Source organism: Hyaena hyaena, unplaced genomic scaffold (genome assembly GCF_003009895.1).
Source record: "Hyaena hyaena isolate Hyena2069 unplaced genomic scaffold, ASM300989v1 scaffold_892, whole genome shotgun sequence".
Lineage (NCBI taxonomy): Eukaryota > Metazoa > Chordata > Mammalia > Carnivora > Hyaenidae > Hyaena > Hyaena hyaena.
The window spans coordinates 759,170-773,687 of NW_024081509.1; the positions used below are offsets into that span (position 1 = coordinate 759,170).

The 14,518-nt window shown below is 43.1% G+C and overlaps 1 protein-coding gene across 2 annotated transcripts in view; it reads right to left on the bottom strand.

The window, feature by feature from the left end:
* The window catches only part of CYFIP1 (cytoplasmic FMR1 interacting protein 1), a 91,505-nt gene extending 82,325 nt beyond the window's left edge, over positions 1-9,180 (bottom strand). For both annotated transcript variants that reach the window (XM_039220246.1, XM_039220245.1), the window contains exons 1-8: positions 9,062-9,180; positions 8,897-8,986; positions 7,195-7,272; positions 6,854-6,955; positions 5,800-5,981; positions 2,287-2,383; positions 2,050-2,178; positions 240-344 (exon numbers count right to left, since the gene is read on the bottom strand). In XM_039220246.1, the coding sequence (XP_039076177.1) occupies positions 240-344; positions 2,050-2,178; positions 2,287-2,383; positions 5,800-5,981; positions 6,854-6,955; positions 7,195-7,272; positions 8,897-8,986; positions 9,062-9,178 (900 nt within the window). In that variant the 5' untranslated portion in view covers positions 9,179-9,180. The remainder of the gene's footprint in view (positions 1-239; positions 345-2,049; positions 2,179-2,286; positions 2,384-5,799; positions 5,982-6,853; positions 6,956-7,194; positions 7,273-8,896; positions 8,987-9,061) is intronic.
* Positions 9,181-14,518: the final 5,338 nt, after the last annotated feature.

The window sequence follows — 14,518 nt, forward strand, 5'->3', positions numbered from 1 at the left end:
ACAGAGATGAATCTAACAAATGAATGAAAGTAGCTAGATACAAGAGTATATATGGTACAATGCCCTTTACACAAGGTTCAATCCAGACAAAACTGCTGCCTTTGCAGATGGGAGCCAGTGGTTTCCCCACACCCCACTGCCCACACCCATGTTTCCAAATATGGAGCTTAGAGGTTTACCTCCCCAAATTAAGTGTACACACTTGATAAAAAGGCTTATCTAAAAAAAACATAACTCACCTTGAAATACTTATCAATTTTGGATAAGTTTATTCTTTTCTTGGCATCAAGTTTATAGATGTTGCTGACACTTCCATCCATCAAGTATAGGCCAAATCCCATGACCTAAAAATAAAAAAATGGCACATAAACCTCAGACCTACAGGTTTAATTGCCCATAAAAATTTCTAGTGCTACAATTCATATATTTGAAATGGGAGTTCATTCTTCTTTCAAAAAACACTTTTAGGGGCGTTTGGGTGGCTCAGTCAGTTGGGCATCCAACTTCAGCTCAGGTCATGATCTTGCAGTTCTTGGGTTCAAGCCCCACATCAGGCTCTGTGCTGACAGCTCAGAGCCTGGAGCCTCCTTTGGATTCTCTATCTCCCTTTCTCTCTACCTCTCCCCTGCTTGCACTCTGTCTCTATCTCTCTCTCAAAAATAAATAAACATTTTAAAAAATTCAAAAAGCACTTTTATTTTTTTAATGTTTTATTTATTTCTGAGAGAGAGAGACAGCGTGAGCAGGGGAGGGTCAGAGAGAGAGGGAGACACAGAATCTGAAACAGGCTCACGCTCTGATCTAGCTGTCAGCACAGAGCCTGATGCGGGGCTCGAACCCATGAACCGTGAGATCATGACCTGAACCAAAGTCGGACACTAAACCGACTGAGCCGCCCAGGCACCCCCAAAAAGCACTTTTAAAAGCTCCTCATAAAAACTATCCCTTCATATGAAGCTCTTCTTTTATCTGTGTCATTTCTTGTGCTTATTTTAATGATCTCTCCAGGCACAAACACCTCCACCTCTCATCAAGCCCAATGCAATACTAAGTATGTATTTCTGTAAGTATCCATGACCAGGGACTCCAGCATCAGATGGCACAAGTATTTTCACTGTCATAAAGTGTCACACTAAAGAGGGTACCAACTCGCCCATGCTCTTCTGTGGGGAAGAGATCTTGGGGCTGGGCTCACTCTTATAGGAAAGGCTTTGTGCCGATAGGACAGCCAGCACAGTGCTATCCTCCCCAAAGGCAGAAAGCAGAACAAACGCAATGGCAGAACTGACTTCTCATCCTAGTAAGAAATGTCACTGAAAACCTCCTCAATTTAAAACTGAGCAATAATGAAAAGTATGGTGAAAGGCCATGTTCTTGACCAAGAAAAGTCTACTACAATCATGGAGACACAGTATTCTTAATTCATAGGAATCACATCCTTAACAAGTAGAATCTGATGATAAATTTGCTACAAAAAGCTAATGCTGACAAAAGCCCTTGACCAGAACCTCCTCACTCATCATAAGCATGTTCTCCAGGGGTAGGCATGTGATCTATATGACAATGGAATGAAACCTGGGACACATTCAAAGGAATGTGTCGAAAGAGCCTGGAGGCACCTGGGTGGCTCAGTCGGTTAAGTGTCTGACTTCAGCTCAGGTCATGACCTCAAGGTTCCTGGGTTTGAGCCCCACGTCGGGCTCTGTGCTGACAGCTAGCTCAGAGCCTGGAGCCTGCTTCAGATTCTGTGTCTCCCTCTTTCTCTGACCCTCCCCGGCTCATGCTGTCTCTCTCTCTCTCAGAAATAAATAAAACATTAAGAAAAAAACTTTTTTAAGAAAGTAAGGCTGTAGTGTTGGCTGTGAGCAGAGGGGAGGATGCTGTGCACACACGCACGCGTGCGCGCGCACACACACACACACACACACACACACACAGCAAGCATGAGAATAAGAAAAGGTTGTCAAGAACATCATAGTCAAAGCACAGCCTCTTCCTGAGAGCAAGCCTGTCTCTTGGCACACTTATGTGACAAGCCCACATACGTACTTTGAGAAGCATGTGTTTCTCACTGGGTGTCAGGTACATCCTATTCTCGTAGTAATCCACACACAGATTCACGATATCAGCGAGGAGCTCTTCGTAGCCAGAAATCACTTCAAGCTGCTGCTGTAAAGACTGAAACACAGAGTGGGAGATCCATGCCATTGACTGCTCATAGCTCCCTGGCCCTCAGACCCCAGCAGTGCACCCCATCAGCCAAAGTGGGGAGGGTAGAAGCCTTACTTGTGTGATCTTATTGTGGTTGGCCAGGAACATGGACAGATTCTGTGATTCCTGGATGGACTGTGGGTCCGCCATTTTCCGTAAAAACTGAGCAGCCCTTTGAAAGCAAAAAAAGAGTTACATAACCAACGGGCTTAATGATTTAAGAAAAAAAAAAAAAAGAAGAAGAGCATAGGAAAATCAGCATTACTTTATCTGACTACAGTTACCTGTAATAATGTGGGTCTTAGAAGTGAGTTATAATTTCAGCCTCCTCAAGTTTCTCTGCCCTGGACTCCAGGTCACTCCTCTGCCAACCTGGACAGCTCACAATCTCACTGTCCACAGCTGATGGACTTCCTCAGAGATGTGGCAGCACCAACCACAGGCCTTCCTAGAGGGCCCTTGCACATTGGCCTCTCCCTTGGGCTACCTGTTCCCAAGTCTGAGAAAGACTGCCTCCCCCTCTGTAACTCCCAGAGTATGGTAATAAAGATGGCCAGCACTGTCCATGTTCTCCACCAAGAATCCTCTAGGACACCATGTCTCCCACAAGTAAAGGACCACACACAGTTCTGGTGCCAAAGGTCAGAGACAGAATCCTGGTCCCACCAACAAAACACTGCTCAATCTTGGATTGACCTCCTTAACTCCCCTGAACTTCATTTATCACATCTACAACAAACAACTGTCCATCTGACCTACTCACAGAGCAAATGTGAGGAGAAGGAACAGTATACACAGAACTACCTATACACTTAGATCCAATAAGACTAGAAGGCACGCACTGAGTCTCTGGGTCTTGCAAAGCAGTGTAAAGGTCAGTGTGAGCATTCTGCACATCTAGGGCTGCTCCCAAAAAAGTTTAGCATAAACTGGCCACGTAAGGACATGTCTGTGCAACCTAAAAACTTGGGGGGTTTAATGAAGAAAAATTCTCATGGTAAAGACTAATAACCTACACCAACAGTCATTTTCTCCATATCTCCTTAGGAATAAACCCTGAATTTCCATGTTATAGCAATGTGCCTCATCTTCACGTGACCAATGGCTGAGCATTGCAAAGTACTTGGAAGTATACAGATAAGAAACAGTGTAAATCCTTCTATTCTACTGCCTCCCTGTTGACTGGAATGCAGACATGACAGCTGAAGCTCAAGGAACCATCTTGGATCATGAGACAACACATGAAGACGGCAGAGCAGCAGGACAGCAGAAGCCCTAGTATGAACACTGTGGAATCCCCTCATCAGTTGGAGATCACCTACCTCAGGACTTTTCAGATGAAAGAGAAATGAGAAATGATCTGCAATCTTGTTTAACCCACTATTATTTCTGTGGGTTTTAAAAAATTATATAGTTAAATCTAATATGAACCCTGATATAATAACATTCCTTTATGGCATGCCTGGGTGGCTTAGTCAGTTATGTGTCCAACTCTTGATTTTGGCTTAGGTCATGATCTCATGGTTCATGAAATTGAGCCCCGCTCAATTCAATCGGGCTACGTGCTGAGAGGTGCCCCCTCTCCCGCACACATGTGTGTGCATGCTCTCTCAAGCTCTCAAAATAAATAAACTTAAAATCAATAATGCTGTTTTCTATTTTCCTCAATCCTCACCATATAGGTTACCCTGGCATTTATACTCAGAAGAGGTTGTACTCTTAGCTGTTGTCAGGTGCAAATAAAAAGTGTGAGTGTAAGTGTGTGAGGGCTGGGGAGAAGTGAGGGTTACTGTCTGGGAAGATGATAGGGGATCCCACATAGAGGTCACAGGAAGAAGCCAATGGAAGTTGAGGTGTACCCCAGGTCTGCTCTGTGCTCAGGAGAGCTTGATGTCTCCTAGACAGGGTGCTGACAACCTGCAAGGACATCAAACAAGGTCAACTCCAGACTTTACTCTTCAAGCAAGGTTAATAGGTCAACTCCAAGGATTATCTAGTTCTGGAGATCCAGGCTTCTGTGTAGAGCTAATTCTAGGTGATGAATGTCTACACTTAACTTCACATGGACCAAGCTTAAAACCCTGGGTGATCCAGCTTAACTCCTATTGCTGCCTTATCTTTGGATCTCAGTTTGGCACTATATCCCATGTTGATTTTATTTATTTACTTTTTATTTATTTTTTAATAGTTTATTGTCAAGTTGGTTTCCATAGAACACCCAGTGTTCATCCCCACAAGTGCCCTCCTCCATGCCCATCACCCTCCTTCCATTCCCCCCCAACCCCCATCAGTCCTCAGTTTGTTCTCAGCATTCAAGAGTCTCTCATGGTTTGCCTCCCTCCCTCTCCTCCACTATTTTTCCCCCCTTCTTCTCCCCCATGGTCCTCTGTTAGGTTTCTCCTAATCCTCCTATACGTGCAAACATATGGTAGCTGTCCTTCTCCCATGTTGATTTTATTTTAAAGACACAGCAACGGGGGCGCCTGGGTGGCTTAGTCGGTTAAGCGTCCGACTTTCGCTTAGGTCATGATCTCGCGGTTCGTGGGTTCGAGCCCCGCGTCGGGCTCTGTGCTGATGGCCAGCTCAGAGCCTGGAGCCTGTTTCAGTCTGTGACTCCCTCTCTCTCTGACCCTCCCCTGCTCACGCTGTCTCTCTCTCTCTCCTAGAAATAAATAAAACATTAAAAAAAAAAAATTAAAAAAATAAAGACACAGCAACGGTTGTATGATTTCAGATACAACACAACTAAACACTATTCCGCTGTAGAGTAAAATCTCATTAAATTTAATTTCACAGCCAAGATTCTTTGTCTAGCAGAAGAGTAGTCAGCATCTCATTCCAGTCAATCATGCCTTCAACAGTACCAAGCACGGACTTTCTAAAGAAAGTTTTTTAGAAGATAGTTCACTTTGCTCTTACCAACCACCCTTCTTCCTCTTCCTGCCATCAACTGCTTCTCACAGTATTCCATGCCACACCCACCTTTTCCAATTCTCTTCTCCAGAAGTTCTCCACATTCTCCCTGAAATAGAGCTGGTTCCAGCGACCCGGAAGCTCAGTGTGACCCTAAGACAGTCCACCGGCCAGCTATGCCCACTGCTATGATGGTGTGTACCTTCCTGGAATGTGCAACCAGGAAGTGATGTGCACAGGTGCTCACTGAGATGCTTACTGAGCCAAAAGCCTGGCAGTGACCCTAACCCTCTGTAACAGGGATTGGTCTTGTGTACATCTGTCTTCTCACATGTGCTGAGCACCCAGAGATCCTCAACAAACATCTGAGGATGACCAGGGTGCCCAGATCATGCTCTAGCTTCATAAAACCACAATGAACACATACCCTCTGAGAACACATCTCACTCAATGCATCACCACACACATAATCTGCCAGCTACCCCTGCATCGTATACATAGGAGTATGTATTCAAATACTCCTGACCTGTCAAACAACAACTACCAAAAAGTTGCAGTTATCCTAGCACATATGGGATATGCACCTACTATGTGTAGAGCACATATCTAATCAGGAACCACCCTGCCTGCCCGAGCACTCCCTGCAAGGACCTAGGACAGAAGGTCAAAGCTCACCTCTTATATGCCGAGTGGTCATTCTTCACGCTGCACTTCATGTTCTTTAGCTCATCTAGCACAGCAAACATGTTGATGAATTTTCCCAGCGTGATCAAATAGGCTTCAGACACAAAGTCTTTCCTTCTCTCCGCATGGCACAGGCGCCTCACCTCCCCACAGAAACGCTCGATGGCATTTCTCTGAACAAAGGAAGGAAGGGCAAAAAAACTGCTGTTGCTGATGGGCCAACTCCATGCCCACCTTCAAGCACAGTCACTGTTACTCTGATGAAATACCCACCCAAATGAGTGGACATTTACAGTTCAAGTAAAGAGACCTGTTTCTATAAAGTAATTTCCACATGCCTTTGCTCTGTGATAATCACCATTAATTTTCCATTGTACCAATTACATCCCTAAAATAAAAGAATTTTGTTGATTACTCAAGCAAAGTTACTGAGGAAATGCTCCAATAGAAGGTCTACAAACAGATGTTTTAGCTTTCAGAGGTGAAGGTGGGGGCAGGGAAATTTTTCCCCTTGATAACCTTTAAGATACATCAAAAATTCATCTCCTAATAGGTTCTATCTTCTTTTTTTGCTGAAGGAATCTATTACAAAAACCTTCATACATTTCCAAAGTATACCTTTAAAAAGCTAGCAAGTCCCCTCCCTGTGGCTACTCCACCTAACCAATGGGCCAAAGGAGCCAAGGCAAGCCAAGAACCAGTAGTGGCCAGTCAGGAAAAGCTGAGAGAAAGAAAATACCTGAAAAACCAAATGAATCAAAAGTAAAAACAGGCAGAAAGACAAACTATCTGGAACTGAGAGAAAGCAGTCTTCATGAAGAAAATACAAATTCACTCCTAAAGAAACAAGAGAAGTGAAACACAAAAGAGGTATTTATTCTGGAAGGGCCAATAAGGCTGTAGACTGACAAAAGTTTTTGTCTCAGAGCTGTTATGGTTGTTTTAATTCACATGCACTTTGTTTAGTAAGTCATGGTCATGGGTGAGAGTGCAACAGAATCCTACTCCTCTGCATTAAGCCCCTAGGATTATTTCACTGTTTTACCTGGAAGTACATAAAATTCATCAGTTTTGTGACTTCAGGCTCGAGGACCTCTACGGTTTTCTCATAAATTTCCACTCTATTAGGCTGCTCGTTACATTTCACCTAGGAATAAACAAGTATGACAAAAAAAGGCTTCAAATTAGCTAGAAGTGGAGGTCAGGGCATTGTTAGGAAAGCAGGTAGTCCCATTGGGCTGTGGGGTAGGCTGTGGGAGGGGGGCAGGGATGGTGGCATGGGGGTGTGGTCTGGCTGAGATGGTGGAACCACAAAGGTAGGAGCGAGGTCTGTGGTGGGGGCATGGCTAGCAGGGATGGAGTGAGGCCTGGCTGGGGTGGGGACACCTGTGGGATGGCCCGAGAGCAGCTCCTCCAGGTGTACAGCATGACCGCATATTCTTGGCCCTCCTCCAGCATTTCATTCTGCAAGAGTACAAACGGCAAATCAAAGGCAAGCAGGAAAATAATCATAAAAAGGGAGATGCCATGTTGCTAAAATCCAGAGGCATAAAGTATCCTGACTCTTACTTTGAGAACAGACAGGTACCAGGACCACCGTGCCACAAGACAGCTGCTAAGAAGCTGGTGATGTTCAGTGCACAATGACCACCCAAACACTCTCACGGCTTCTGTTGGCTGGAGAGGATCCAGGACAACCTGCCATAGCCACTATTCCTCAGCTCTACTCAACCTTAAACAACCTGCTGGCAGTGCAGACCTGAAGTAGCATAGATGCACACAGGGTCTTCAAGGCCTTAAGACTGAGGCAGCTCTGCCATCCCCAGTGCAGGGAGGAAAAGCTGTATTTCTGCAGCACTTAAAATCCAGAGAGAGGATCCATGCAAAGAGGACTGCCATCATTTTTAAACTGCATTAGTCTTTTCACATTGTTTCATTTGACAAAAATGGTAAAAAGTTCAGAGATATTCTAAAAACATCAACTACAATTTCATCATATTCTTAAAATGCTTTAAAATGTTTGCAACCTTTAATCCAGTAACTTCACTTCTACAAATCTACTAATGGGCATAATGATGTATTTGGAAGGATATTCATCACTGCATTTTCTACTACAAAGAAAAAAAGGAAACTAAGTCAACATGTAAAAAATAATTAAATTGTGGACATTTGCAAAATGGACTATACAGTTATTAAAAATTACCTTATCTGGCACATTTTAAAGACAAATAAATAGTTCATTAAATCATTAAAATACATAACACTGCAATTCATTCATGTAATCTAAATCATATTTTAGTGTATTACTGTGTTCATGAGTACACCTAAAATAAAAAGGAGAGGGGGTCCCTGGGTGGTACAGTTGGTTAAGTGTCAGACTCTTGATTTCGGCTCAGGTAGTGATCTCACAGTTCATGAGTTTAAGCCCCACACTGGGCTCTGTGCTGACAGTGCAGAATCTGGTTGGGATTCATTCTCTCTCTCTCTCTCTCTCTCCCACTACCCCCCCCTTCCCCAACTTGTGCATTCTCTATCTCAAAATTAATAAATAAACATTAAAAAAATAATAAAAATATAAAAAGGAGAAAAAAATGAACAAAGTTTTTCTCTGGGCCATAAATGCTGACATAGGTTTCCTCTGGGCCATAAATGCTAAATTTTCAGAAAGAATATGTATTATTTTTATAATAAAAAACACATAGGCTTTTTTATTTTAAAAAAATGTTAATGTTTTATTTATTTCTGAGAGAGAGAGAGTGTGTATGTGAGCAGGGGAGGGTCAGAGAGAGAGAGAGAGACACAGAATCTGAAGCAGGCTCCAGGCTCTGAGTTGTCAGCACAGAGCCCGACACGGGGCTTGAACCCAGAAACCTTGAGATCATGACCTGAGCCAAAGTCGGACGCTTAACCGACTGAGCCACCCAGGCGCCCCACAAAGGCTGTTTTAAAAACATAAGGCATTTTCATCCACTTTCTTCTCTTTTTCCTTACTACATATCATATTAGAATAAATACCCAAAAAAAGTGTACATTTGTCATTATAGATACTATACCCCCAAGGAAAACAAAGATATGCAAAAAGAATTACCATGCTAGAATGGACAGTTGCTTGTTCAATGTATCTTGCAATCCCAGTGACAAATGCATTTCTGTCTTCAAAATTAGTGTTGAAATTTGGCTGAAAGGAAGAGAAAAACCATCATGTGGAGGTCACCGTTGCAGACAATGCACCCCACTTCCACTCAGCACGTACCTGGTAGAGCAGTGAGGATGGTGGGGGCTCGATGCAGGGCTGCTGGTCGGGAAGGGGCAGCTCTTCCAGGAGGTCCACATTGGACAGTGCATCCTCCAGTGTCACCTGGGCTGCCATCCTGGCCTAGAACAAAACACAAAGCCACCTGTGCTGTGAGGAAGGGTGTAAATACTCTGACAATCATTCCAAGGTGTGGAAATCAGACCCCTTTCCCCTGACCCCTCTCTTGAGGGCACTGGGATGGATGAGATGGTCATAGCCAATCCCCAGAGTCTAGCACCTCTTCTAGGGTTTGCTGGCAATGGAGTCATGATGTAGCCTCTTCTAACTACCAGGAGCGTCATAGAACAGGGCACATGGACCACCACATAGGCTGTTGCTTCCTGTCACCCTTTCCACCTTAAGGCCATCATCTCTAGTGGGCTCCTTGGGAGGGTCTAATAACCCCCTTAAAGGGACAGAGTAGGGAATCTCTTCTTCAACACCTTGGCTGCCCCCAAGGAAGCCAGCACATCCTCCAAGGTGGCAACAGTGCTTCCCAGCATGCAGACCTTCCCAGCAAGGTTACACGGTAAGGAAGAAAATAGAAAAGGCCAGAGCCCTTCCTCCATGGTCAGCCTGTAGAAGCTCCTAAGCTGAGGGCCAAGGGACAACATGAAACAGGGAGGTGGCTGTTAGCAAAGGACCAAGTGCACAAACTCCAAGGCTAGTGCAGAGAAGCACAGAAATGAAGGTGGATGTCCTCTAACACATCTGTGCCACCTCCAGGGGAGGAGACTACACACTCCAGCCTGCCTCCAGCTGAAATGCTGATGCTGCTCTGAACCTGGATAGGCAACAGAGAGTATAAGTAGTCGCAACCCCAGAGGCGACACACCAAGCAGCTCTGACTCCAGATAGGACATGTGGGGCAGCTCCAACCCCAGAGAGGACACAAAGGGGCAGCTCCATGTATCGTGAGAAGGAAAGAGGAGCAGACAGGCTGAATGAGAACACTACACGGAAGAAGCTCCTCCCAACACTGGGCCCCAGACAAAGTGTGGGTATAAAAGTACATGGTAGGGCAAGTTACCAAACCCCCACGCTGCTGGCTTAAGAACCAAAAAGGGAACCCCAGGGTACCGGAAAGCCCCAGGGACAATGTGGAGAAGAAGAATCTCTGAAGAGCAAGCCCATAAAGTTGTTCATGAACTTTGGGCCCACCCCAAGCTACAAATGTATGGATCTGTTCCTATCACACCCCAATCCTTGAGACCACAGCCAACTCCCAGATGGCCACAGGCAGCACTCATGGTACAGATCCAAATGGCACTGCAGGGGCTCTGAGAACAGAACTGACACTGAATCACACCCCAGAGAAGAGAGGTCAAAACCACACCCTAAATTGAACCAGGTTGTTTTTCTGCTAAAATAAAAAGTCAGCATTTCCCTAGGACTTAAGACCCAGAGTCTCATTTCATAATATCCAAAATGTCCAGTTGCAGTCCAAACTACTCAGCACACAAAGAACCAGAAATGTCACAACTCTTCCAGGAAAAGATGATTAAAAGATACCAACAATGAAATAACAGATATTATGCATCAGAGTTTAAAGTAACTACTAAAAAAATGCTCTAACAATGACAACATTCCCAAACTGAAAGAAAAAATTGAATGTTGGAAGGAAAAAAAGATACCTTTATATAAAGAACCAAATGAAAATTCTAGAAATTTTAGAACTAAAAATACTGTATGAAAAATGTCAAAGCCCCTACATGATCTCAAGAGCAAAACAAAGATTCAGTGAACAATAGAATTATCTAACCTGAACAACTGAAAAAAGGTTGGGAAAAAAAAGTGAAAATCCTCAGGGGAACTTTGGGATGAGAGAAGTGGTCTAACATTTGTGTCATGAATGCAAGGAGTGGCAAAGTGAGTGAAAAAATAGCTAAAAACAATGACTGAAAACTTCCCACATTTGGCAGAACAGTCATGTATGAATTCAAGAAGCTTAATGGATCCCAAACAGGATAGACCTAAAGAAATCCATACCAGACACATCATAATCAAACTGTTATAAACTAAAGCAAAGGAAAAAAAAAATACCTTGAATGAATCAGTCATGGGAATACAAGACACAACATAATATAGTCAATGGTATTGTAATAGGGATGTGTCAGAATAGATGGTAGTTGCACTTGTGGGGAACACAATGTATAAACTTGTCAAATCACTATGTTGTACACCTGAACTAACATGACATGTGGGTGTCAACTATATTAAAAAAAATTAACTGCTGAAAAAAAATCTTAAAACAGAGAAAAAAATGCATTACCTAACAACAATTTGAATGCCTGTGGATTTCTCCTCAGAAACCAAGGAGACCTTATGAAATAGAATGACACTTTTTTTTTTATTTTTTTTTATTTATTTCTAGGAGAAAGAGAGAGAGACAGCGTGAGCAGGGGAGGGTCAGAGAGAGAGGGAGTCACAGACTGAAACAGGCTCCAGGCTCTGAGCTGGCAGTCAGCACAGAGCCCGACGCGGGGCTCGAACCCAAGAACCGCAAGATCATGACCTAAGCGAAAGTCGGACGCTTAACCGACTAAGCCACCCAGGTGCCCCTAGAATGACACTTTTTAAAGTCTGAAAGAAAAGAACTGTCAACACAGATTCCTACATCAAGTGAAATATTCTTTAAGAATGAAGGTGAAGTGGTGCCTGGGTGGCTCAGTCAGTTTAGTGTCAAACTTCAGCTCAAGATCTCACCGTTTATGAGTTCAATCCCCGCAAGAGACTTGCTACAGTCAGTGCAGAGCCTGCTTTAGATCCTTTGTCCCCTTCACTCTCTGCCCCTCCCCCTGTTCATGATCCCGCATTCTCTCTCAAAAATAAACATTGGAAAAATTAAAAAAGAAAAAAAAAAAGAATGAAGGTGAAATAGGAACATTCTCAGATATAGGAAAAGTAAAAGGATTCATAGACAACAGGCTAATCAAAGTTCTTTAGATAAAAGATACCAGAAGGAAACCTGGGACATGCAGAACAAAACAAAAGCAATCCAAAGGTTAAACAGTGAGCAAGAGAATAGACTATTTCCTCTGGAGCCCTTTAAAAGATGTTTGGTGATTGAAAGTAAAAAATTAAAACATTATCCAATAGGATTTTAGTGACTATAAACATAATAGAGAACTATGACATAAGGGAGAAAGGGAAAAGGATCCACATGGTGTAAGATTTCTACAATCCATTTGAAGTAGTGAAATATTGATTCTAAGCAAACTGAAATTTTAAGTGTGCCTTACAATCCCCAGAACAACCAATTAAAAAATTATGAAAAGCAATGAAACTTATAAAAAGCTCATATGTAATAAATTAAAATGGAATGCTAAAAGTGTTCAGATAATCTAATAGAAGGCAGGAAAAGGAAACAGGGCAATGATAAAAATAGGGATCCTTTTTCTGCTATTTGAGGACACAATGACAGGCTGGGTCTGCAACTTGGAAAAGGGTCCTCTGATTCTGTGACCAATTCCAAAGCATGGGTTTTTCCCCCTACACTACCAACCAATTCTTGGACACCAGCTGGGTGTCCTATGATTCAATTCTGCCACTATCTACCTGCAGATAGCATCGGATCCCACAAGTTAAGAACTCAATCCTACAAGACTGCTCCCTGCTCCACTTCAGATACCAATCAGAAGTCCAGGTTGTGGACTTGTGCTTCTGACGAAATCAGAGGTTCCCAAAACCCCTTCATTGGGTTCAATTAATTTGCCAGAATGGCTCATAGAACTGAAGAAAGTGTTTTTCTTACTAGATTACCAGTTGTTATAAAGGATATAACTCAGGAACAGCCAGATGGAAGAGAGGCATAGGGCAAGTTATGGAAAAATGTGCTGAACTTCTATGCCCTCTTTGAGTGTTCCATACTCTTCCCAAATGTTCACATATTTCATCAATCCAGAAATTCTCAGAACCCTGTCCTTCTGGGCTTCCTTACATAGGCATGAGTGATTAAATAACTGGCCATTGGCAAAGGATTCAACCTCCAAGGTCAGGGAGGAGGGATTCAAAGTTCCAACCCTCCAATCATGTAGGTGGGTCTCCTGGCAACCAGCACCCATTTTTAACGGGCTTTCCAAAAGTTACCTCATTTAACATAAACTCAGATGTGGTTGAAAGGGACTTGTTATGAATATCAAGACATCTTTATCTTCTTTTCCACTTAGGGAACTACACGGATTTTAGGAGCTCTGTCAGAAACACATGAAGACCAAGTATATATATTTCTTTCTTTTTTAAATTCATTTAGAGAGAAAGAGAGAGTGCGCAAGAGTGAGCACAAGCAGGGGACGAGCGGAGAGAGAGGGAGAGAATCCCAAACACTGTCAGGGCAGAGCCCAATGTGGGGCTCAAACCCATGATCATGACCTGAACCGAAGTCAAAAGCCAGATGCTTAATGGAGTGAGCCACCCAGGTGCCCCCAAATATATATTTCTTATTAAAAATCAGACCTTCACCAGACAAGACCATGCTGGGACCCTGACACCCTGATCTTAGACTTTTAAGCCTCCAGAAGTGTGAGAAATAAATTTCTATTGTTTATAAGCCACACGTATATACACACAAAAGTATGTAAGTGGGGGGGGGGGAAGAATCTAAAAAGAATGAAATAATAAAATGGTAGGTCTATATCCAAACATATTAATAGTTATTAATTACTAGACTAACAAAGTATAAAAACACTGAACACCAGGATGTTTTTCATTCTGACTCAACTATATTCCAGCTACAAGAAGCTCACCTCAAATATAATGACATAAGTTGAAAGTAAAAGGGGTAAAGATAGACTATGCAAGCACCAGTCCCAAGGAAGCTGGAATGGCTATGTGAGAGGTAAACTTCAGAGAAAGGAAATTCCCAGAGCTAAGGAGGTGTACTGCGTGATAACAGAAGGTCATTTACCGAGGAGACAGAACAATGCTCAATGTGGATGCATCTAAGGAGAGAGCTTCAAACTACACCAAGGCAACACCAACAGGACCGAAAGGAGAAGTAAATCCACAAGTGCACTGACAACAACAATTCTGTCCTTGACAGGAAATCAGCCAGAACACAGAGGAACTGAATACCAGGACCTACTGGGCATAACTAGCATTTACACAAAAGTCCTTTCAACAACAGATCTATTCTGCATGTTTCCAACTATAAATTTAAAAGGTAGCAGATAATTTTTCAAAATATCTGGTCCTTTTATAAGCAAGGAAAATGGCCTTTTAATTTCCATCACCAACTTCCTTCTATCATCATGACTTCCTCTTCTGCATACTTATGAAAGAAGAAGTCCAGGATAGCAAAGCACCATGTAGCGAAGGCTGGTTGTCACACTGGCCACTGCCCTGCAGAGCTAGATTAGGGAGTCCCAGTACATCTTCCAAGGCATCAGGCTGCCAGACATGTCTCCTATGGATCCA